This window comes from Chelon labrosus (assembly GCF_963514085.1).
Source record: "Chelon labrosus genome assembly, chromosome: 4".
Lineage (NCBI taxonomy): Eukaryota > Metazoa > Chordata > Actinopteri > Mugiliformes > Mugilidae > Chelon > Chelon labrosus.
Window position 1 is genome coordinate 8,306,275 of NC_140340.1, and position 25,465 is coordinate 8,331,739.

At 42.7% G+C, this 25,465-nt stretch overlaps 1 protein-coding gene across 2 annotated transcripts; it reads left to right on the plus strand.

Annotated features, from left to right (window-relative positions):
• Nucleotides 1-2,056: 2,056 nt before the first annotated feature.
• Nucleotides 2,057-23,704, plus strand: fgd5b (FYVE, RhoGEF and PH domain containing 5b). Of its 2 annotated transcripts, none has more exons than XM_084542094.1 (21): nucleotides 2,057-2,935; nucleotides 3,884-6,473; nucleotides 10,484-10,634; nucleotides 12,029-12,087; nucleotides 12,193-12,223; nucleotides 12,659-12,810; nucleotides 12,994-13,150; nucleotides 14,862-14,952; nucleotides 15,083-15,133; nucleotides 15,526-15,584; nucleotides 16,745-16,816; nucleotides 17,041-17,109; nucleotides 18,877-18,960; nucleotides 19,556-19,635; nucleotides 19,845-19,941; nucleotides 20,130-20,267; nucleotides 20,697-20,799; nucleotides 21,347-21,483; nucleotides 21,575-21,700; nucleotides 21,825-21,967; nucleotides 22,762-23,704. In XM_084542094.1, exons 1-21 carry the CDS (start codon nucleotides 2,926-2,928, stop codon nucleotides 22,796-22,798), a joined length of 4,437 nt encoding a protein of 1,478 aa, XP_084398220.1. In that variant the 5' UTR covers nucleotides 2,057-2,925; the 3' UTR covers nucleotides 22,799-23,704. The 2 variants fall into 2 exon arrangements, with proteins under 2 accessions (XP_084398220.1, XP_084398221.1); XM_084542095.1 differs by having other exon boundaries at nucleotides 21,575-21,673.
• Nucleotides 23,705-25,465: the final 1,761 nt, after the last annotated feature.

A 25,465-nucleotide genomic window follows, 5' to 3' on the forward strand; every position in this document is an offset into this window, starting at 1 on the left:
GTACTTTATTTACATTTACTGTCAATATCACTGTTGCATTGCTGAGCTTGTTCACTGGTGTTATGCAATACTCTGTACGTTATGCTGAAATAATTAGTTGTAATCAATCACCATACCCATTTTTATACGTAGCTAGTCTACCGTTCTATATTTTAATGCTGTGCTGAGCCCATGCAATGAAATTTTGTTCTGCGTACACTTATTGTATACTTGAATGACAACAATGTTCTTGTTTTTGCTTCCCCACTAATGTTAAATGAGGTGGGGTAGCATGAAAATGGAGCCCCCCTCCCAAAAAAATGTCCTTAAACAGTCTGTAAATTCACACAGTTTACGCCTATATGAGTGATATTAGGAAATGACTTCAGTGTCACAGACAGGCTGAGATATATGCTGCAAATACACTGAGGCACAAACAAAGTCACTGTTTGTTCCTGTCTTTACTTGACGATAACACATCACCAACCTCACCTTATGGGGATTTTCATCGTCCACGTGAGGACACCCACTCGTCCCCAAAAACACGTTTTCACGTTGGCCATGTTCCTCGGGTCTGACCTGTCATTACTGTTCGGTGCTGCAGACCGCACAGGCCGCCTTCCTCCCCTTTTATTGACTCGATATGAAAACACAATTATTGCACCAACAAAAAAGGGGTCAAAGGTGCCGCCACATAATGTTTTTCAATGAGCAGAACGCTCTCTCTGTGACAACACAGTTTATAGTCTCGGTGAGAGCGGCGCATTTGGGGTGCTTTTGATTTAAATTGCCTTTTAAAACCAGCACTTAGTGTTTCCTTTTTTTTTTTTTAAAGCGCCTTAGGTTTTGTTTTTTGTTTTTTGCGTTTTGACGTGTTGAACCTTTTATTAATGAATCAGTGAGCTCATCACAGATGATACGTTTGCAGGTACATGCCAGTGGCTGTGCACCGGTGTGTCTGAAGATTACCCCATGAAGCTGGGGATTGATTTTTGACATTAAAGTGTGATGTGGAAGAATATAAACGGCGAGGCTATTCATCATTGTGTTGAACCGGCACAACAAAACAGAAAGCTTCTGCTTGGTGCTTGGGAAAGGCTGATTTAAGGCTGGTTAAACTCTTAATCATTTAATTGTCAGTGTGTACATTTATCCACTATATACTGGAATTGAGGTCGGCACGCTAAATGCTATCAAACCCATTGTTTTCTAAATAAGGGAATTACTGTTGCATGACTACAGAGATGACAGCGATAATGCAAAATGATTATGATTTACAAGTGTGACTATAATCCTTATTATAGGGAGCAGTGAACGAGAGAGCAACAAAGTGATTTTGTATTCAGATTTTAGTGTGTTGTTTAGTCTTTTAAGGCAACTTGTAATGTTTGTACCAGCAGGAAAACATCTAATCATGCTCATATTTTGATGATGATCTGTAAAAGAGACATTTTACACGTAGGGTCAGTCAAAGCAAGCAGCACCAGACAGAAAGCTGCCTTGTGCATCGCTGTGCCTCGAGTTTTGGAATGAAAACAGCCGGTGCACTCCCTGTTTTATTCTTCCTGCTGGTGTACTGGTCCCTCACAGAGCCACTCCTCTTCTTTAATGCTGCTGTTTGTTGCCGTGATACGCAGCACGCATGTTATTTAGTGTAATACATCTTCACCAGCTGACCACAATTCAGGAGTAAAAATAGCTTCCCTTGCTTCACCGACGGTGAGTCACAGTTAATGCACTGAGGGGTTAAATGGTGTCCATAAGCTGCTAAGGATGTGAAGTTGGGTTGTGCAGGAAACAGGGAGAGCAGTTTCCTGTTTTGTAAAAAAAAAGAAAAAAAAAAAAAAAAAAGAGAGAGGCTGTTGTACAGTAATCAGAGGGACACATGGGCGTGCAGGGAAACAAGGCTGGTTTGTCAGTGCAGGGGAGCAGATTTAGGGTTGCAAATACATTTTACTTTACTAAATAGTACTTCTTTATATTAATATCATCCAGACCCAAATGGGATCTGAGAATACTGTGCTGTTGTCACTAATGCTTTTAAGCAGTTGCCCATGGATTTATTAATGACTAATAGATTAAGCCATTAATTCCTTCTCGGTGTCCACATTGTGTCACTGCCTCTGGCTGCATCCTCTGTGCCAAAAAATATTAAGTGAAGATAAATGTTGGTAATCATTTATCAGTGTTTCACTGGCTTCTCACTTTCTAATGAGCCATTCTGTGAAAATGTTGCTAAGCCATTAAAAAAGGATTTTAGTCCATCACGTCTGAAGTTATATATGTTGGTAGGCAGGCACAGTCGCAACGTGGAAACCCCAAAACTGTTCCTGTTAATGTATTCCAATTCATTTGTAACGCCTAAGTAAATAGACTAATTTCCTCAACATTAATAGAGGCATTAGTTTCAATTTGGAAGTCCCCTTCAAGAAATGCCCTGTGAGAAATGTTATAATTATTTGCTGAAGTTGTTGTCTCGTAAAAAGTTCTGACAGGTGTTGTAATAAGCCGGTGTATCACACAGATTTAACCTCATCCTCTGCAGACAAAATAGTTTCGCCATTGCTGCAACAATGCAGTAGCCTGCTAAATACTCGTCACTGAATTTCATTTGTAGGCGGATGTTAACATTTTCAACACTTGACTGGACCTGCTGCCGTGGAAGGATCCCGGAGTGTGGTTTATTGGGAGCGAATCGAGCCACACAGTTTTGGTTTCCAGTCGCGTCCCGCGCTGCGCGCTGTAGGACGCACGGCTTATCAGCTGAGCAGCGTCTCCCTCTCTCAGAGGACGTCAGGCTGAGCTGTGTTACAGTCTCTACACTCACTCTCTGTTCGGACAATTGATCAGGAGTTTGCTCCGGGCTTCGGTTTTTTACATGTTTTTCAGAGTGTCCTGCGTCGTAGCTGCGTTTGTGGAGATGTTGGAGATGCTCGCTTCGCCAAAATGAACACAGGTGAGTTGATTTACGTGAAAGTGGTTAATTGTCTCATTCTGTATTTAGTCTTTAGGATAGAATAAGAGGGGTGACAAAGTTTTCCATCGTGTCTTCTTATCTTTGAGTTCCTCCTGGTTATTCTGTTCACAATTTGCTCACAATGAATCCAGCAGGAGCAACAGGATGTGAAGCAAACCAATGTATTTTTAACGCGGTGTTTGTTATTTCAAAGGACAAGTGTAGTGTTTTTTTAAACTATACACTTCATATCTTGCTGATAGAAGGAAGTCAACATTTATTAAGCAGTAACTGAGCTAATTTGGATGTGAAAACCCCACCCTTTTTAAACTATCAAGATGTGTTTTCTAGTTTTGTGGTACTATATTAATAATTCAATAGCCGTTGATAGTTGTCAGTGATATCCGTTCAGTTCTTTCTCTAAAACAGCTAATATGTTGTACAAGAGTTTATTGTATTACATGAATTATACATATATTATCATTGTCCCTCGCTCCATGTAAATCATTTTTCTGAAAGCTGTAAAGGCAGCTTGACTGGAGTCTCTCCCACTTGAATCACAGGAAGTGAGCCAGGGAAATCCCTGCGACTTTTTTTGTACTCTTTCTCAAATGACATTAAAGTGTGCATTATTCATTCTATGACCTTATCTACGCAGCTTGAGCAGCTGCTGCATTTTTGTAAGTGCAGTGTATAAAAGTTAAGGAAAAACCTCCAGCTGACTCACACCGGTCTCTGCAGCAGATTGCACAACAGGATTTATGTGGGATTTAAGAAATTGGTCGAACTGATGCAACCTTGCAGATAGATATCTAAAATGTCTCTCACCAAGTTTTATTATTTGGGAATCTTAGAGCAGTTTTAGGTCACAGGGACACAATGCACATGACCTGTAAGCTATTTTAAAGCTCATAATCTTACAGTTTCCTCTTCCTGTTGTTCTTTCAGACTGCACCAAGCCGTCGGTCGCTCCAAAGCCAAGATTTGTTTGTCACGCCAGCCTGAAGCTACCTCCTCCTCTCATGTCCTCAACCAGGGGTCCCAAGCCTTCTGTAGCGCCGAAACCTAAAGTCAGGCCGGAGTTTAATGGCAACCAAGACGGATGCAGTAACGGCAACTTGCAAGCTTCAGACGGAGAAGCTGACGAGGAGCACGAGACGGAGAATGGTCTAAACAAAGTGATTATAGACGCGTTGCCAGTGGAAAACCTATTTAACGCCAACATCCTCAAATCACCTAAAACAGACTTACAGACTGTGTCAGAGGGGTGGAAGCACGGAGAGGTGACAGAGGAGGAAAAGGAAGAGGAGGAAGAAGAAGATGTGATTCAGAATATGGACGAGGACTGGAGATTAACCGACAGTGGCCTCGCAGAGGAAGCTGAGTCCCTGGAAACAGATTGGCTCAGTGATGCTAGACTCACAGCTGACTCTGAGGAGGCGGTGGAGATGATTGACACGGACGTGACTGAGGACATGGATGCTGAAGGTTGTGATGCCGGCGAGGCGCTGGCTGACACAGATGGCCTCTCAGTGGGAGATTTTTCTGTCAATAGCACCGATGAGGAGGCAGCCTGCAATTCAGTCAGAGATGCTGAAGTCAGAGACGTGAAGAAGAAGAAGAAGAAGCAGCAGAAGCTTCAGATCGAGGAGGATAGAAGTACAGCAGATGATTTAACTGAGTCTCTTGCAGATGAACCGGGTCTACTCGACCAGGATAGCATGAAGGACACAGATGCTCAACGTGTCTTTCCACCAGAGGGAGAAGAAAAGGAAGAAGAATCGGTCTCTGATTGTGGCTTTACTTGTAACATCCTGAAGTTAGGGTGCGGCCATAAAACGAAGGAAAACCTACAGAACATTTGTTTTTATGACCTCAGCCCTGAAGATCAGGAACAGGTCTGTGATCCACCTAATGAGCCTTTTTACATCTCTTCAGAGGACATTATTAACAGAGGGCTGATGCCAAGGAACGACAAAGCTCACCGACTACCAGAGAGTACACTCAAACAAAGGGGTGTTTCCTCTATAAACAGCAGCGGAGTGTCAGCTGGGAAACACGAGGAAACAGCAGAAAATGGACAAATAGGGTATGTGGGTTCTGAGAATTACGTGGACGCTGCTCACATTTATGGGCACGGCAGCAACGGTGGTCATGACAACAAGGTAAGGACGTGTCAGGAAAGGACATCTTTTAAAACCGAAGGACACAACGCCCGTGCGGTGGAGGACGCGCTCAATCATTTTGACTGTCAGCCCAGAATCAGGCAGGTCTGCATGTCAGTGCCAACAGACACGGACACCTCCTTGACTTCGTCTCTCTCCGGAAGTCAGCTGCTGTCCCCGAATGACTCCGATGTCTTCGGAGACGAAGACGACTTAGAGGGCCACATTGTGCCTTTTCTGGACGATACCACTGACACAGAGCAGGACATCAGTGACGAGCATGTCTATGAGGAGCCAAGGCACAGCTTGGATAATGTTTTTCCCTTTGACAGGAGGACCACTGGGATTCGATCTCAGTCTCTGTCACACCAGTCCAACAATCATGTGGAGGACAGGGGAGTGCAGTATATTCGGAAGCCCTACATGAGTGGATTTGGTCAACCTGCGCTTAGCAGCAGCCCCATGTTAAGCTCAGTGCGACACAAGAGCTACTCCAAACCACACTATCTGTCCCTTTACCCTCGCTCAATCTCAATGGAGGGACAGGACATGCCTTTGGGCGTCTACAGGGAAGGCTCTCCGAGACAGAGGGGAGCCTTTTGTTCATCCGAAAGCTTCTCCAGGTGCTCACCTCTGTCATCCAGTGCCCTGTCCACACCTACCTCAGTGGTGGATATCCCTCCTCCATTTGAACTGGCCTACATCACCAAGAAGCCCATTACAAAGAGTTCCCCCTCACTTCTCACAGAGGGAGACTCGTCAGAGAAAAACAGGAAAAAGAAATCCTCTATCAAGCGCTTCCTGATGCTTAAGTTTAGGTGGAAGTCAGAAAGCAAGCCAGTGGCAGATGTCAATTCATCGTCCTTTAAGTCCCCAGCAGAGTCCAGGCGTCGCACGTCCAGCAGACTGCTGGATTTAGACCAGCACAGCACAAGCAGCTCTCCACGGCTCAACTCACGCTCAGTCAGCAAACCTCAAGCTTCGCCAGAGCCAGCCTCGCCCTTCTTGTTCTACAAGGAGACCAAGAGGAAAGGGAACTCTGTGGCCTTCCTCAGTCGCAGCGTTGTCCGGGTGGAGTCCTTCGAGGACCGCTCTCGTGTGCCTTTCACACCCCTTCCCCTGACCAAGCCTCGCTCCATCTCCTTCCCCAACACAGATACCTCCGACTATGAGAATGTCCCCGCCATCAGCTCAGACTACGAGAACGTTCAGGTCCCACAGCGGAGGCCCGTTCGGCAGCCGCCGTTTGCAGACTACTTTGACCGTCCCACTCGGGTGCTGTCCTCTGCCAACGAGACGGACGGCTATGTGGACATGAGCAGCCTCCCTGGTTTCGAGAAGAAACTTCAGTCAATTGAGCAGGAGACGGAAAGGTTTGTAGATGTGTGTGTACTGCCACTCTATAGTGTGATAGATGGTGTCAGCAAGCTAAAATATGCTCACGCTGCTACACTGATGTTCACCATAGTCACCATATTAGATTAGTACGCTAAAGATTTGCATAAAATCTACTTCTACATCACAATGTCCGAGAGATTTATCATCCGGCGCCACAAATCTCTGGGTCAAATACTGTCTCAATCAATCTAATAGTTGTTGTAATATTTTCTTAATGACCAAAGCATTAAGCCGACCCACTGAGAGATCAAAGACACAAGCATGGCTAATATTCAAGTCTGTGTGCAAGATGTAGATTGATTTCTCTGGTAATAGTAATGACTTCTGCCACCTTTTACAATGAGCACAAGCCTTTTTTATTACATCTTGGCCACCGTGCGCATTTAACAATGTCCCTGTGGGAGGAGGATTTATCGCCATTTATTATGTAGACTCCCCAGATGCCGTGATCGCAGCGGACATGGATGTGGTGATCAGTGGCAGAGAGGAAGCTTCCCTCTTGCCTTGCAGTGGGAAATTAATAAACTCCAGCTGCGATGTGTGTGTGTGTGTGTGTCTGTGTGCTGTTGGGGCATGTTGGGTGGGAGAGGAGGAGAAGCCGGTGTAGAGGTGGTCTCTTCAGATCTAAGTGAAAAACAGGCAGGTTTCATTCATAAATCATCCGTTCGGGTGCAGAAACAAGCTCCTCTCGGGCTGATGTTGCTGGTAGAGCCTCTTGTGTCTCTGCTGTGGTGTTATTTGTTGGTATGATCAACACGCTGCTCTGACATTAACCCATCCCCCCCGCTGCATTCCTGCTGGCTGTGCCCATATCATACAGGCTGCTCAACATGATTAATAGTCAGAGCATTTTGGAGTCATTGCTCTTCTCCAGACAGTCAGGAACAACAGGCTGAGATACAATCTCTGTGTTCTGCAGTCAGCAGTTGTTCACAGAGCATCCTCCTCCTTGTGTTCACTGCTTTGGCTTGATTGTGTGTGAAGAGAAAACCGTACAGCAAAGGCTTTAAAATGCCAGTTCTGGTGAAAAGGACGACAAAGTCTGGTTTTATATTGTATTTATATACACCGATCAGCCACAACATTAAAACCACTGACAGGAGTAGTGAATAACATTGACCATCTTGTGACAATTCAGTGTTCTGCTGGGAAACTTCTGGACCTGGCATTCATTGGTGTGGATGTTACTTAGACATGTACCACCCACCTAGACCTGACCAGACACCTCCACCCCATAGCAATGACACTCCTTGATGGCAGCAGCCATCCCCAGCAGGATGCAGCCTGACACAGGAACACACACAAAAATGGTTTAGGAACAACTAAAAAAAACATGAAGAACAGCACAAGGTGTTGACCTGGCCTCCAAATTCACTAGATCCCAAACTGATCAAGTATCTGTGGGATGATCCACAGAGGCCCCTCTCCTCAAAGGCCCCCACTAACAACATTCTGTTTCCAGACACCACAGGACACCCTCAGAAGGCCCATGTCCATCCTCTGATGAGTCACAACTGTTTTATAGGCACAAGGGAGACCTACACAATATCAGGAAGGTGGTCATAATGTTATGCCTGATCGGTGTATCTTTAAAGTACTAACGGACATAGAGTCTACCCACCATATCACACTATGCCAGTGCTTCTGAGCAGTAGTTTTTCTAATTTTGTGTTTGAAAATGTAAGATTTTCATGTGGACTCACTTCCAAGTTACCCCCGTGGAACAAGCTGCCTGTCTACCCTTCAAGGAATACTAGAAACAGAGACAGCAAATAAATCGATAATTTTAACCACAATACATTTGAGGCGACTTCATCTAATATCCTCAATTTGGCGCAGTTTCAATATTTAAGATTAATAATCTCAAATTTGACTAAAATATTCAAAAATGTTGGACATTATTTCTTGAAAAAATAGACAAAAACAAAAAATAGTGATATGAATTAATTTGCACATATTCTTTTGTGATTCCAATGAATCCAGCGACTGTAATCACAGCAGTCATTGCTGTATACGTAATATATGAATAGACAGCAGAGTCAGTGGTTGAGGCTGTTAATTTTTGCAACAGCCTAAAGGAACAATATTAGCCGATAGTTTGGGAGATCACTGGCGTCTTTGTCCCTTTAACTCAGCCTGAGGAAAACACAGAAATTATACTTTTTTATCTCTTATTTAATTTATCTCCATAGATTTTGCCTCTAGCCAGCGTGGCAGGCGAGGGACAAGTCACAGAGGCAGTGATATAAAAGCCCAATATAGAAAATGTGCGTTCTAGTTTTGTGGTTCAATCAGGCACCCCCGCTATCTCATTCAAAGTTTGGCCCCGTAAGCAGTAATGGGCCATGCAGCTCTAATGTGTGCGATCTGAACTACTCACATATGTTCTTCATACGTAGCTAATTTGCATCTCAGTGGGGTTAAATCCACTTGTGAACTGCGTTGGGTACGTGGAGACGGCTACTGTATCACCACTGTAACTTAAGGATGCGCTTTTATTTGCATAGCTTACATTTCCCACCGAGCTGCACCCATTAACATATTCATTCGGGCTCCCTGCAGAAGAAAAATCTCATGGCATAAAATACCGTCATGCGTCCCTGGTCGGGTACAGTTGTCACCCCAGGCCTTTCAGGATCAGTTTATTGGTTTCTGCGGCCCTGCGACGTTTTATCTCTTCACATTTGCTCCTAACACAGAATATGTTTATTATAGTGATATTTCAATGTGGAGCACCGTAAAGACGATTTGGATGGCCACATGAAATTTATCTGATTTAATCTTACATGAATGAGGATTTGAAGACAGATCTCGGCTCAAATTGTGAAAACACTGCAGCAAAAAAAAAAAAAAAAAAAAGTGGGATAACGAGATTAAAGCGATAGGAGCATTTGTTTCGCTTTCTCAAAATTTGACATCATTAACTTATACCGAAGCGTGTAAACAACAAATTCTAGCCACGACCCGTTGCCAGGCAACCGGTGGACTCTCCAGAAAGTTACTGGTCGTGGCCAAGTTGGCTTGAAAAGAAAGAGTTGCTTTTATTTTCACCCCAGACTTATTTGCGGGATTGAACAAGATGTAATTAATTGAAATTATATGTTAATAAGTGAGCGGTAGAGGTGCTTGGACAGATTTTGTTTCCTCTGCACAGAGCCAGGCTAATGTTTCCCCCTTTAACGCAATCTGCATGCTAAGGTGATCTGAACAGCTGCTGGCTGTAGACTAGGGGGTGTCAAACATACGGGCCGCGGGCCAAAACCGGTCCACTAGAGGGTCCAATCTCTGGCCCGTGGGATGAATTTGTAAAGTGTGAAAACTAGATGGAAGACATTAACTACAATCTTTCAATAAAAGTGAATGCGGTTCCTAACTTGTTCAGTGTTTTAGTAAAAGTTGCAAACATAACAAAAGACTAAGATCCAGAACTAAACTGTAGATACCAGTAATGAACCAAATTTTTATTTTTTTTCTTAAGAAATTTTAGGTTCTGCATAAAATGTTTTTCAAAAGGATAAGGACGTTCTTTTTTTCGCACCAAAACAATGGGAAACATTAGGAGTTGTCCTTATTTATAGGTTATTATGCTATTAGGTTACTGGTCCGGGCCTGCTTGAGATCAAATTGGGGAAGTTTGACACCGCTGCTGGCTGTAGACAGTGAAATTGGTCTTTTTCATTTAGATGTTTGCATGAAATTGATCATGTGCCATTTCCAAAATGTAAACTGTTCATTTAAAATGAAACAAAGACAACAATTCATGCTCACCGTGTCCTCACTATTAGCCTGTACCCTGTGATTGGGGGTCACTATTAGACACAACTTTGATTCAAGCTGAACATGAAGCAAAATGTTGAGGTATTTGAAGTTTGACATATTCAGGAGATTATGTGTGTCGTTTTTTTTAACGCATGCATGCCTGTGTACACAATCTGAGCCGTATGTTACATTCTGTGATGCGGGCCACCCTTATGTCTCTCTGCAGCGCCTATACAGAAGCCTACAACGTTTGTCTGCTGGCTCCTGGTCCACAGAGCGGTTCAGGGGCTGATGGAGGGGGAGACACTGCAGGCGAGGAAGACCAAGGACGTACTTCTGAGGAGGAAGAGGGAGGATTAGACAACTATGACAGACAGGTTAGTTCGCGCCAACATGTGTTGAGTTTGCATAAAGGTGGAGCATTTATAAGTTGAAAAGCTGAGTTGGATTGAGGGGTTGCTACTTTAAAATGTTGAATATCCTGTACAATATATAAATATATCAGTGGCGAGCCGTGCATTTCAATGACCTCCGACCTTATTTAAAACAACTCTTAATACGAACATCATGAGGATATGCAATAAAACAGGTTGCTGCTTCGTAGACGGAGATCTAATATAGTGAGATGAATGCCATAGCTAAAGCAATAAACTCAATCCTCTGCACACCAGCACAACATGCATCAAATCCAGCAGAAGCATCAATGTCGACCCAATAAAATGGTTGAAATATACATAAAAGATGTAAATATAATTAATTTTACTCACCAGAACTTCAGAAACAATTTAGGTTTCTCCTTGGAGCCTGTCAGCTAAGTGTAGGGCTCATAGTTGCTGACTTGAAGGTGGTGGACATGTTCTTTCCCCGGGCTGGGTCAGGCTAGCTAGCTCCATTATTGGGCGGCTTTTCCCTCACAATATCCAGCTTTTCTTTCAAAGTCCGCCGTGAAAAATGGCTTTCTAAGAAGATCTGCAACCAAATCGATAGCCTCTCCTCCTTCCACCATCGCAACAGAACCGCTAGCTTGGCTGAAACGGAGCAGCGCACTGACCCTCCAGTCAGAGGACGTGAAAACGCAGACGCTACCGTAGGCCACAGAGAAGGCCTAAGAATATAAACTTGAAATGTGATTGGTTAAAGGAACAGTGTGCAATTTGTTTTAAGCTTCAGCCGCCTGCAGTTTTAACTGTGAAGGCCTAGGCAGATTACTTTGACTCCGGCAACACAGCCGGCTGAGATGTGATTGGATAAAAGCTGTAATGCAAAGTTATACTGCAGGAATCACCGCAGCGTAGACAAGCCGTAAAATTAAAAGCATAAGCTATTGGGAATAATTTAATAAGATTAATGGGAAAATATTAAAATATAAGTCAGTGATTTTGATAAAGTTTAGCCCCGCAGAGAAGGCTTTGCTGGCCCTGACGGCCCACCACTGAAATATATATAGATTATAATTATCGTTGTCATTTACTCTTATTTACTAAATCTGCTGTCCTTTATAAGGTCATTATTTTGCAGAAAACGAAGACATATTAGAGAAACAAAATAAAGTGAACTGTTTTTCACCTTGGGCTATTGCAAAATGGCCCTCACAAGACGGGATTTTAATGCAGGTTAATGGAGGTTAATGGGCTCCTACAAGGCTGTCCTCATTATTTAGAAATTGATTACTACTTGGAGATGATGTGGAGACAGAGGGGATAGCTATGTTTGTTGAACCTGTGCCAAGATGCTTGTGTTCCTAGTAAGTAAATCATATGATTGTTTACAGCCCGACGGTCGATCCAGAGCCTTTTACGTTGTGAAAGAGCTGGCGGATACGGAGAGACTGTAAGTCGTAAATGTGTATTTCTTTTCAAATACGTCTTTTAAAAGTAATCAGGCTCCTACGTCTCTCTATGCTGCTGAACTGTACATTTATCTGTATGTCCACAGACATGTAAAAGCCCTAAAGCTGCTCCAGGAAGTGAGTATTCCCTTTTATCAGCTTAACTAATCTACTGTGCGACTCGTGTAGGCATACATTTAGTGTGGGTGGCAATTACATTAGCTTCCAGCTTGTGCTACAGATCTTTTCAGATAGAAGGAAGGCAGATCATTTTTTTTGGGTGCAGGTGAAGCTGTTTTTAGCACCTATGCGGTGGTAATGAAGGAAGAACAAACCCTGCTCTTTTATTTCTCATCTTGGAGTCCAGTGTGGGGATTAAATAAGTGACCCTATACCACTAAAGCTGCAGTGCTGGAGGGGATTGTTAGATTCCTTGATATAATAGCTCATGTGCTACCCTGCTGTCAGATGTTATCAGTTACCTTGTGGTGGAGGAATGAAAGGAAAACATCGGAGGAACTGCTGGACTGAGTTTTGTGAATAAGATATTAACTTTGCTCTTCTATGCGTCAGGACTTTCGGGAAACCGTGGGGTCGACGGTCGGGGATGACGGGGAACCTGTGTTGGATGATGGAAGACTCAGAGAGATTCTCAACGAGCTGCCTGATGTTTACGCCCTGCACCGTACAATCCTCACTGAGCTGGAGAATCGAATTCGGCACTGGTGAGACGCGGTACTGTAGAATAGGAAATACAGTCACGCACCCAGGCAAACACACCATGCTACAACTGAGAAGATATCCCCTCCACGCTCTTATTACCTCATCCATAATGTTGCCCAGAAAGCAATCCGAGGACCGTTGACGCGGCCTCTCCTTCATGCTCCTGCCTCTGTTTCCCCGTGTAGGGAGGAGAGCCAGAGGATCGCAGACATATTCCTCTCCAGGAGAGCAGAGTTCTTGGTCTTCACCACTTACATCGGACACTACGATCGAAGCATGAGTTTACTGGAGGACAGCTGCCGGACTTCGCCTGCCTTTGCAGCCATCGTTCAACAGTTTGAGGTCAGACCTTCACTGTTTTACTTGCTGATTAAAAACGGGCAAAAAACACAAAACTGTCCATTATGAAAGGTAACTCCATGTTCAAAATAACGCCGATTCTGTACTGAACAGTGCATTAAAACAAAACACAAACTCTGATATGAATGAATCTCTAAAAACCAGACACACACAGCGAATGTATTTGTTTACCACATAGCAAACACCTTCCTAATTGTCAATGTCCGTTCTTTTTTATTTCATAAAAATATAAAATGTGTCTCACATCGAATATGATGAAGTCCAGTTCTGCATTATTCCTCCTTTTCCCCCACATCCCCTCCTCCTTCAGTTCTTTTTACAGTTTATAATTAGTTTATAAAACTCTGTACAGTATAATTTGGAATTCCAGCTTGCATAAAACACAGACATGAGCTTACACCAATCAGCCACAAAATTAAGACCACTGTTAGGAGAAGTAAATTACAATGGATGTGTTCTGCTGGGAAACTTTTGGACCTGGTATTCATTCGTGTAGATTTTACTTAGACGTGTACCACCCACCTAGACCAGACCAGGCACCCCCACCCCATAGCAATGACACTCCTTGAAGGCCCATGTCCATTCTCTGATGAGTCACAACTGTTTTGGAGGCACAAGGGAGACCTACACAATATTAGGAAGGTGGTCATAATGTTATGTCTGATCGGTGTATGTCATTAGCTGTTTAAGGAAATTTTGCTCATGTGTATGAGTGAGAGAGAGATCCCAGAGTATTAATAATTAGCGTCAATTCAGAGTCAGCAAGAGACGCTATTAAGTTTATACGTTTTAAGGGCAAGACATTTATTAAAAAAGGACATTGTGATATTCTCAACAGAAATAATGTAGTATCTCGTCCTGAGCTTCATTTACAATCAAATCTTATCAAGTCAGCAGTTAAAGTTCAGAGTCTAGCAGGGATCAGTAATGAGACTGATGGTGTTTATGTCCTCTGAGGTTTGGTGGCACAGACAGATTATTACAGCCTTTTCTAATAATAATAATAAAAATAGCTGGACTGCAGTTGAATACCCAGTGCCACTGTGTACACATGTTTTATTTATGGACAAGAGGAGTTTTCAATATTTTCCTCCATTTTATAGACCACAGAGGAGAGAGGGGATGGCAGGAAGTCTTTGCAGAGCCGGGCAGTTTTCTCTGTCTGATTTAAGAGGCGCAGTGTTTAAAAGTCCTCAGATTCTCCTTAGCTCTATGTATATTAACGCCGGTGCGGTAAGCTTTAAATGTGAGACTGCTGACGGAGGAGTTTTTAGAGCTGTTTGTCCTGTTTGTTAAAGACTCAAAAAAAAAAAAACTACTTTAAAGTTTACTACGCTTTGCAAGTTTCTATGACGTCAAAGGACGCTTCCTGGAGACGGATTCTGACCATAATCTTAAAGGTCTTGTTACAATTATTTGCTTTTTTTGTCCAAGAAAGACAGTGACTACAGAAACTGACTTATATTGCTTAAACTTAATACAGGAAAAACACACACCACACACTTCTGAGCTTCAAGGCAATCTTGATTATTGGCACTAGTCCTTGCTTTTATAAAGTTTGACCCTTTTTTGAGATAGATGTCTCAACAGTTTTAATTAATCCGACTCTATGAGAATGCCTTTATTGTCCATGCATGCAGTACGACGACAATCAAAATCATTGCATTTCTATGTTTTTTTTTATTTGTCTCAGGAGCGGAGTCCAGTCAGGGAGACGGTTTCTTTTAAGCATCAGCTCCTGCAGGTCATTGTGCGCGTGGCTCAGTATCGCATGCTCCTAACCGGTGAGTCGACTGTAAAAGATTTAATTAAATTAGAGCACAGTATCCCCCTCGAACAAAATAATATATTTCACTCAGCGGGGTTGCAGTATTCTCTCCCTGGAGGCGCTCATTTCTTTCACTGCTCTCACAGATTACCTGAACAACCTCTCCCCGGATTCAAAGGAATATGAAGACACCCAAGGTACAGTAAACATGTTACAGACCCTTACTCACCAGAGAGCCGTACCGGCCTCTGTGTGTTTACTGGGAATTTATTTGTGCTCGTTTGACATGAAGAGGTGGTCATGAGAGAGCCAATTTAGGTCTCTTTGCTTGTGGTGGTAACCCACCAGGCAGTCGTTTCATCTCTCTTCTATGTGAAGACTGTAATGTGTAATTCATGAAGAAGGCAAGCTGCAGCAACACTATCTCGCTCCGTATCTCTGATAAGGGAGCCACCCCAATCCGGGCATGTAGACGCTTCCAGACTTTGTACACCGACGGGAGGAATGAAGAAACATCTCATATCATTACATTGTTGTGACTGTGGTCGCTTTCTAATGTACTGACGTGTCTGTGTTTTGTCTTATTCAGCTGCCGTAGCGATCGTATCTGACATTGCAGATCAAGTGAACGACAGCTTAAAACATGGGGTGAGTGTCACGTGGAGCTCCTGAACCCAACATTAGCCAGAATTAGTTGTTGTAGCTGCATGATTCATGCAGCTTAGTTAGTGGACTGATGTTGGAGATGCACGGTTAACTGCTTCCTCATCAATGCGTCACTTTTCGTGGGACAGGTCTGACTCAAGGTATGAGCACATTTTCATCCGGAAACAGACTCTCAAAGTTGTATTATAGTCATTTTTTTTCTATTTCACTTGTTAGAGTATAAAAATAAAGCATACTCACCTTTACTTAAAGTTGAATCTACATTTAGGAGACCACGTTCCAGAAAACACATCTTCTCTTCTCCAGTTTTACCTCGCTGTGTGCGAAAAATTAAGATTATTCCAGTTTTGTGTTTCAGTTTTCCTCTTATGTTAATCATCTGGCAAATCTTATGACTCTTCGTGAGGGTCTTATCTGCTCGTTGGGAACTACTACTGGCACTGACTTGGTTGCTTGAATTTCTAAGAAGCGTAACGTTGATCTGTAAAACGTCCAGGCAGAAATTTCTCAACAGTTATTGAAAGGATTTATTAAAATCTGGTTCAGTAGACTTGTCTCAGAAGATGTAACCTCTGACCATGGTGATTCCCTAGCATCTCCATAAGGTCGACAGTTGTAGTTTTTTTTTTTAAATTGTTTTTTAAATTAAATTGTTTATGACCCCCCCCCCCAAATAAAGTATAAGTAATCATTTTTCCATTAGCTGTACTTTGTGCTTTTTAGTAGATTACTAACATATTGAACATGTCTTCTGAACCATAGCATGTTCAAATTGTCATTATGAGCTTGTTAGCATTTAACTCATAGCACCGCTGTGCTAATGTACAGACTTCTACAGAGCTTCTAGCATTCACTGTAGACGTCTTAAGGTGCTTGTCAGTACATTTCCAGTTAGAGTCGCATGTCAGGCCCTCACATTTCTGAATCATCCTGCTTTTTTTTTTTTGTAAAGGGAACAATATCTGGTATATCTACCTGATTCAGGTGATAACCACGGTATGACTAACACTAAAAAGGAATGGAGCAAAATCAAGAACAGTTTGATGTTAACGGGTTAATGCTGGTTTCTCTTTCATCCCTTCTTATTTTGACTTCTCGTCTCGCTCCCTCTCTTTCTGCTCTTTTGTCTCTTTATGTCTCAGGAGAACTTGTTGCGTCTGGTCAACATAGAGTACAGCGTTCGTGGCCAACGGGACCTGCTTCAGCCTGGCAGGGTACGACTCTGATAACGGCATTGTTTCTGCAAGAAGCCTGCCAGCCCTCCCTGTCTGCCCTGCACCACCCCTTGTTGCCCTTTATACAATCAGTCGGCTGGGAATCCCCAGCCTGCCTGATTTAAAATAACAATAATTATTGCAGATGCCCACAATGCCTCAGGAGCAGATGAGTTATTAAGTGCTCAGTTTGATTTTTTTTTCTCTTTTTTTTTTTCTATCAGATTTTTGTGAAGGAGGGTACCCTGATGAAGGTCAGCAGAAAGAGTCGACAGCCCCGCCATCTGTTTTTGGTAAATGCTGCTTCCTGTTCACAGTTTATCGACACAGAGACACACATGCCAATATCTTACCATAATGATTTTAATAATATTTATACAATAATCATTTATTCTGTTTAATAAATCACTGTAAAATGTACAGTCGGGTATTTTCCGTCAGGTTTATTTCTATGTCCAGACTGAGCTATTAAGAGCAGGGCTTCCTGGCAGGATGTTTCTGAATGCTGACTTCCTGAGCCAGTTCTTTACTGACAGCAGAGGGAAGGTCAACATCAGCTACGATCTGGAAGATCAGTGTAAAACTTTCACAGTAGTAATTATAAATATATTAGCCTTAATGTAACTTCAGCTTAATGTACACTCATTAAGATGATGTGAAAGTAAACCGACAGATGAGGAGGCAGGAAAGAAGGATTTATTTGATTGAAGTTGCAAACAAGCTAAGCAACGTTTCTGGTTATACTTCACCGCATACTTTATTTCTCAGATAGAAACTGTAGGAAAAAGAGAGGCCGCACTAAACACTCAGTTCATAAAATCATTACATTGAGATAAATCTAAAATACTGTAATCAAGAGACATTAGAAAATTAACTGCCTTCGCAAATTACCCAGAGAGCATCATCAAGGCACGTTATTTTCCCCTCCTGTGGTGTTTTTGAAATTTGTGGTCTGCGCTCGACACTAAAAAAGCTCGTAAATGTTGATAACCGCCGCTGTGTAGCTTCTATTTTGCCTCTTTATCCACTCAGACGATGATCACATGTTACCAGCTATTATTAATGTTGGAGAAAACACACTAAAATTAAGTCAGCAGGAGCTGGTGTTTCATAAAAGAAGGTGCTAATACACTGACTAAAACGATGTACTCTAAGATAATGCACAGTTTAACGATGCAGTTTGACATCTACTGTCTTTTGGTATCTCTTTATTGAAGATTTACACTTACTATCATCGTGAAAATTCACAATCGAGGTTTAAAATGTGTTCCTACAGATGTGTTTTACTTGTACATGCTGAGAAAATCAGAATCTGAAGACGTGCAAATATTTGCCATTTCAAAAGTCTAGCTGCAGGACGCAAGATGTCTCCGTTCTGGGTGCACTTATGCTAACTTTATCCTCCCTTAAGCACATAAGTCCGTGCACATGCATTGTTCTGCTCAGTGGAGCGCAAACAGTCCAGGAGAAGTGAGGTTTTGAATGCGGGGACACTTCTAATATACATTTTTGTTTCCCATTTGCTCGTTAGTGAGCCGGCAGAGGCATCCAGCAAAATGTGATTACCTCAAACTGTTGACTGCTGTGCTGGAAATCAGAGGGAAATGTACAGTGTAGTTTTTGTCTGTGAAGCAACTACTCAACAAACTCATAGAGGTTTGAGTGAGCTTAGAGCGGCTCCTAGCGGACAATTGCTGCAATTACATGAGGTCTGGCTCATTCACTGTGCCTGTGGAGATTTACTATAAACGTTATGAAAACTAAACACATTTGTACAAGTTCTGTAGTTAAGTGTAATTTTGAAGTACTTCCATACTTTGTATTTTGACTCCATTACCTTCTAGAGCGAAGTATTCTTTTTTCCTACTCAAATACATTTATTTGTCGTCTTTAGTTGCTTTTAAGTGGAAGATTTTACACAGCAGGTTTTAAAATACAACACGGTATTTCAACCAGGTAAACTTTTGCACGCAGGACGACTACTTGCAATGAAGGATTTTTTGCATTGCTACATTTGCAATGCAAATACATCTGAATACTTACGTCTTGTCTGTTGACAGATGAATGATGTGCTGCTCTACACCTACCCTCAGCAGGATGGTAAATACAGGCTGAAGAACACCCTGCCTCTCGCTGGGTTGAAGGTCAGTCTCACACCTCTATGTCAAAATTCTCTAAAGTGATATGCACCGATCAGGCATTACATTATGACCACATTCCCAATATTGTGCAGGTCTCCCTTGTGCCTCCAAAACAGTTGTGACTTATCAGAGAATGGATATGGTCCTTCTGAGGGTGTCCTGTGGTGTCTGGCAACAGGATGTTGTTAGTGGGGTGCCTTTGGGTGCTATGGATTGAGGGGAGGGGCCTCTGTGGATCATCCCACAGATACTTGATCAGTTTGGGATCTAGTTAATTTGGAAAACCTCGTGCTGCTGCCATCAAGGAGTGTCATTACTATGGGGTGGGGGTGCCTGGTCCGGTCTATTTGGGTGGTACATGACTAAGTAACATCCAGGCGAATGAATGCCAGGTCCAAAAGTTTCCCAGCAGAACATTGTAGTGTCACAAGATGGTCGATGTTATTTACTTCTCCTGTCAGTGGTTTTAATGTTCTGCCGGATCGGTGTACATTTAAAACATACATTGTGATTAAACAATTAACCGTTCCCAAGTGTCAGTCTAGATCTTCTTATTTGCTCTTTTCTTCTCTCTCTATGATATTTGATTTGTGATCAGGTCAGTAAACCGATTATAGAAAACGTCCAAAATGCACTGAAGATAGAGGGAGCAGACATCTCCATCACTTTGACTGCTAGGTGGGTCACACACTCTGTTAAAATGATGGATATTATCTAAAAATGGCAGCGGTGAAAGATGATGTCACCGTCACAGATGGTTAGACGTGTTTACTGCTGCAGCTGATATTATGTGTGTCAGATGTCCTATGACATGATGTCTATGTGGGGTTTGCAGCCTTGTTGTGAATCATCAAAGTAAAGGTGTAATGAGTTTGTGTGTTTTGCAGTTCTTTCATTGAAAGAGAAGACTGGTTTTACACCCTGAACCGCGGTGTGGCAGAACACACCAGAGGCTCGGTCGCATTCAACAGCTGCTCCGGCGAGGTGGGCAAGGCCTGCCGCGTAACAGATGATTCATTTTTGATCATTTGTCATTGCTTATTAGTCACATTTTTCTTGTTTATCAGCACAAACCAGAATGAGACTGATGTCACACCTTATGGCCATCCTCGTGCCTCAGCGTGATAAAGTACTGCATGTGTGTCTGTGTGTGTGTGTGTGTGTGTGAACAGGCCAGAGAGCGTCTTCGGTTGTCTCTGGGGGAGAAAGCTCCGACGCTTGTTCCTGTTTCACAAGTGATGATGTGCATGAACTGCACCTCGGATTTCAGCCTCACCCTTCGCAGGCACCACTGCCACGGATGCGGAAGAGTGAGTCCCACAGCAGTGTCTCTATTTAAATGTGTTCTATCAGATGAAAGCTTTAAGCTAGGTCAGGTCAAAGAAAGCACTGCAAAGTTAAACAAAAAAGGACACACGAGACACATAATACAAATCTAGACACAATAACACAACAAATATATGCTTCTCAAATGGAGATCTTAATTAGTGAGTGCACAGCAAAGCTTTTAACAGACATTTTGTGGTTGTTTTGAAAGTACTGATAGAGCTGCAGCCCCTCACATTGTCGGGAAGGCTTTGTCATTGATTCGTGGTGACTGCTCAAACGCTGCATACCAAAAAAGTGTTGCAGTGCATTAATGGAAATGCATTTGCTTTTTGATAACGAACGCACTTAAGCTGTTCAGAGATTGTTCGGCGTGCGGCTTATCTGTGGCTCCTGTTTGTGGTTTGACGCAGATTGTTTGTCGGAGCTGCTCCAGGAACAGGTACCCTCTGAAATACATGAAAGACCGCATGGCCAAAGTCTGTGATCACTGTTACAGTGAGCTCAAGAAGAGAGGTGAGAAAACTCTGCTTGAATACAGTACATTTGCATAGATAGATAGATAATAATTTTGTTGGTGCTATTTGAATTAAATTCCATTTTCACTGGACAGAAATCAGACCGCACTGGCAAATAAAACAATAAAAAAAAGTTTATTTAACATATATTCACACAGCGAACGGCCGGAAGTAGTACATTTGGAAAAGTTGAAAGAAAAGAATAAAGTTTTATGTGCACATCAGCTGTATAATTGTGTATTGCCCCCACACTATCGGATCTAGGTTGAATTGCACATGGTGCAGGAGAAGAATGATGCCAAGGACATGCATATCTGACCTCTGTGTGTTACGCTGTGATGAGTGTAACTATAGAATAGTTATTGGATTCAGAGTATTTCTTTCTGTGTAGCTCCCATTGTTACTCAAGCATATCCTCACAATAATAACAAACATGCCTTTGCTGCAAGGTTGCACAGTTAACCCAGTAGGTTTCATAGTTTGTCAGGTATAGTTTTATACACTTGTCCTCTTCGAGTAAAAGGAAAAGTTGTGTTTCTTTGCAGGAGGAGACGTGTCTGTGCTGTCAGGCCAGAGCAGCCCACGGACGAACCGCTCCAGTCGACCACTCTCATCCGTGTTCCAAAACATTCATCCTCCAAATATCTGGCGACATCGGAAAGGCACCTTGTCCTTCAACCAGGTACGGTCACTTTACATAGTTGCTATAGATTTATGTTGATTGTGCAAATGACAGCCATGCCATATATGTAAGCAACACTGTTGTTGTGCAGGTGACAGTGTCAGAGGAAGGCTCCATTAGCGGCAGTCTGCAGCGCAGCAAGAAGAGCAAAAGGAACTGGAAGAAACTGTGGTTCCTTCTCAAAGACAAGGTGCTTTACACCTACCGAGCAGAAGAGGTGAGGGGAAACATGTACTCCCCTTTAACCTGAACAGCACACAAGAAAACATGAAGCTTACACAACAAGGAGGCTTTCGTTTTTTTAAGCGACGTGTGTTATAACGTGACTTTTCTGTCCGCAGGAGAAGGTAGCGTCGGAGAGTTTGCCACTCTTGGGTTTCACAGTGAAGCTTCCTGACAGGCATGAGAGAGACGTCTTCCAGCTTTACCACAAAAACACTCTGTATTACAGTTTTAAAGCCGAGGATGACTACACAGCGCGGAGGTGAGAAGCGTTTCCAGCTGATTATAAAATGTTAAAGGGGAATTATCGTTTTTTACAACCTGGACCTTATTTCTGGCATAAATACGATTGTTTACTCACCCATATAACTTTTGTGTCATTTGGAGTCGTTTGGAAGATATTTAGACCTGCGTATATCCATATAGTGGGAGTGAATGGGGCACCGAAATGCAGCCTCTAAATAACACATTATCTGCCGCGAAACTCGCTCATTTCACCAATATTTTGTTATGATACGCTAGTGCTATGAAATGAACAAGTTTCGCGGCAGATAATGTGTTATTTGGAGGCTGCATTTTGGTGCCCCAGTCACTCCCACTATATGGATATACACGGATCTAAATATCATCCAAACGACTCCACCACCAAAGTTATATGGGTGAGTAAATGATCGTATTTTATACCAGAAATATGATCCAGGTTGTAAAAATCGGTAATTCCCCTTTAAGAGACTCACCACACATTTGCCAGTATAAATGAACGTTGTTTGGTTTCTGGGTAAAAGAGACGTTTGTTGTATTTATATCAGTCATGGGATTTTCCTTGACCCGCACATAATCCTACATCTGATGTGGACACAACACTTTCTCTGGAGACCACTTTAACAGAAATAGAAAATTTCTAGACTTCAGGAGCAAGTGGTAGAACTAGCTCAGCACTCTGTTGTCCTCGTTTGTCATTTGTAGTTTTTAGGTGAAGCAGATGGAATTTACTCTTTTAGCTGAGCGGCAGTTTGTGTAGTTTCTTTCCTCATCGAAACTCTTCTCCTTGCACAGATGGGCAAACGCCATGGAGGAAGCCACAGTTTTATAGAGTCTGCCACTCTGGTGACGTCTCTCCCTACAAAGATGACTGACTGTGAAACCTAAAAGAAGAGACTGGGAATAAACAGTTGCAAGCTGTAACTTGCCTAGATTGGATGGAGAAGAAAAGAAGACAGTGTGTTCTCTGAGAAGGGACACGATCGCCTACTTAGCCAACCTCCAGCGCCTCCTTCCCGCTGTTACAGCAGGTGGGATGCTGAGAGCCATGAGAGGTGTTGGCCCAGATACCTGCCAGTGTGGAACAATTACGCTGATGTGACCCGTATTTATCCCAGCAGCAGATCAGCATCACTTCCTCCAAATCACGGGCGAAACACTGCGGATTATTTTCACATTTTGGAAAAAGAAAGAATGCATTATTTAAGATATATACAGCAGATAAAACAGCAAAGCATTGTCATCTTCCAGCCGTTTACATGGAGCCTCAAAAAAAAAAGAAAAAAGAGACCGGACACGTTTCAGCGTCACTCAGAAAAGTCCAAATCTGGAATAGCCTGAATTAGTTATGCCTTCATCTCAACATGTGTCCTTGCACTGGCTGTAAAGCATCTCCATAATTAACACTTTGAAGCACAGCCCGTACAAAAAAAAAAAATCATATGTATTTCTACTGCTTTGCCATGTACTTTACTGATAGAGATGGTCCTCCCACTGAAAGAGTAGCTTCTATGCTTTTTGCACTGATACAAAAAATTATGAAACCTGAAACATACATAGGAGTGTACCTTTGTCATGGAGACCAAAAGCTACAGCTACTGTACTAATTTACTTAGTATTGGGTAAATGTGGATGTCTTTATTATTTTAAATTCCTAAAATATGCATATTGTAAATTCGTATTTGTATAAAGGACTCCTGCTGACATATCTTGACTTGGACTGAAACTAGTCACTGATCTACATAATCAGTGTATTTGTACTGTTCTTTATTAAATTTATTTACAAAACTATAATTTTAAAATAGTAAAAGAGGCTATGATGATGCGAAACACTCTGCATCCGCGTCTTCTTTTGATTCCCCCCGTGTCCTCTAGATGGCAGGTGGACTAAACTTAAAAGCACAACAGGCTGTCATTGACTTCCTGTCACTGTGTCCTTGCTGATGGAGTTCAGACATTAATAATGGAAAATCACTACGGTGCTGAAGTATTCGCACTCCATTTGTAGCATGAGCGTACTGCGTCTGTGCCGACACACCGCCCATGTGTGGCCCGTTCTGTTGGAAGACCGAGCTGGCGAATATATTTCAGATCACACGTCGCTCAGTCGCTCTGAAAGACACTGGAGACGGAGTGATACGCAGACCCCTGTGCTGTGCGGCCAAAGAAAGGCCAGGCCCGCTCTGCTTCTCGTCTCCCCCCGAGGCTTCCTGACCCAGAATAATATCAGGCAGAAAGTTTGCTTTCTGGGGCTCCTGAAAAGTTGCAGACACCTCGTCCTATATAGAGGACAGATCATACATCACCCTCTCTAGCCCCAGAACTGTTTCCTCCCTCCTTCTGTTGCTTATATGAAACATCTTAGTTGGGTTTTCTGTGCCTGTGTTGCTGTTGCTTAAATGGCGTTTTATCATTTCTTCTCTTAAAGATCTGTGGTTCTTGTGGGAGTCAAAAATCAACTTGATTCCGTCTTTTAAACTTAAAATCCGAGCAGCTGCAAAACACCAAGAGGAAGCAGGTTTCAGTTTATTTGAATGTGAGAGTTGTCTGTTACAGTTTCCATATGCAAAATGCATCTTTCATGTTTGTTTTTTTAACCGTGTTTGCTCACAATATTTTCTGGAAAAAGGAAACCGTTGACTTTTGCTCGTAGACAAGTGTATTGAACCAAAACTGCAATGCCCAGCTGCACTTTTAACGATTCTCTGTGAGGTAATTAATTAAAAACGCAAATGATGAGAGCTTGCTGTGGGCTCGGCGCTGGAGCGCTCTCTTACAGTTGCGCTGTAACAGTGTCATGATCCATTCTTGCTTGCACACCGCCGCGGGCAGGAGCATCGCGGAGAGAAGCAAATAATCAATCATACACACAGCCTACTCAATGAAGCCAGATGCATTCGGCTCTGTTATATGTGCTCAGCCTCTGCAAATCATCAACAACTGACGCTAAAAAAGTGAAATATGCTCTTAGCTGAAGTTCTTCAACTTTGGGCTTATTCCACCCACAACGCCCTGATGACAGCTGTGTGAACAGGTCTTTACTAAATGACAAACTGATGCTGCAGGTGCCACTCTGAGAAAAGGCTGCGCAGTGTTTGTGTTGATGTCGTGAGCTACAGCAGCGTGGCTTCTCATCTTTCATGGTGCTGTGTGGGAGGCATGTCCTCTGGGGAAAGGGAAATAGTTCATTACACAATAGCTGGATGCTTAATATAAAATAAAAGACTTATGGGATAGTTCTGTCCACTTGACACTGGCTTGACATTTCTGGGTTTGCACCTTGTCTCATGTTTCTCAGCATCCTCCAGGGAAGGGAAGGGAAGAGAGAGAGAGAGGAAGAAAGCTGGAAGAATAAAGGGACACTCACGTACTGTATGTCCCACTTTGCAAACTCTTTGCGGCCCACTCTGCCAAGTCAATGTTACACCTATTCCACCTCCCCTAAAGCTTTAAATAGCTTCCTCTCTCTCAATGGGACAAACAGAGAAAAACTCACAGC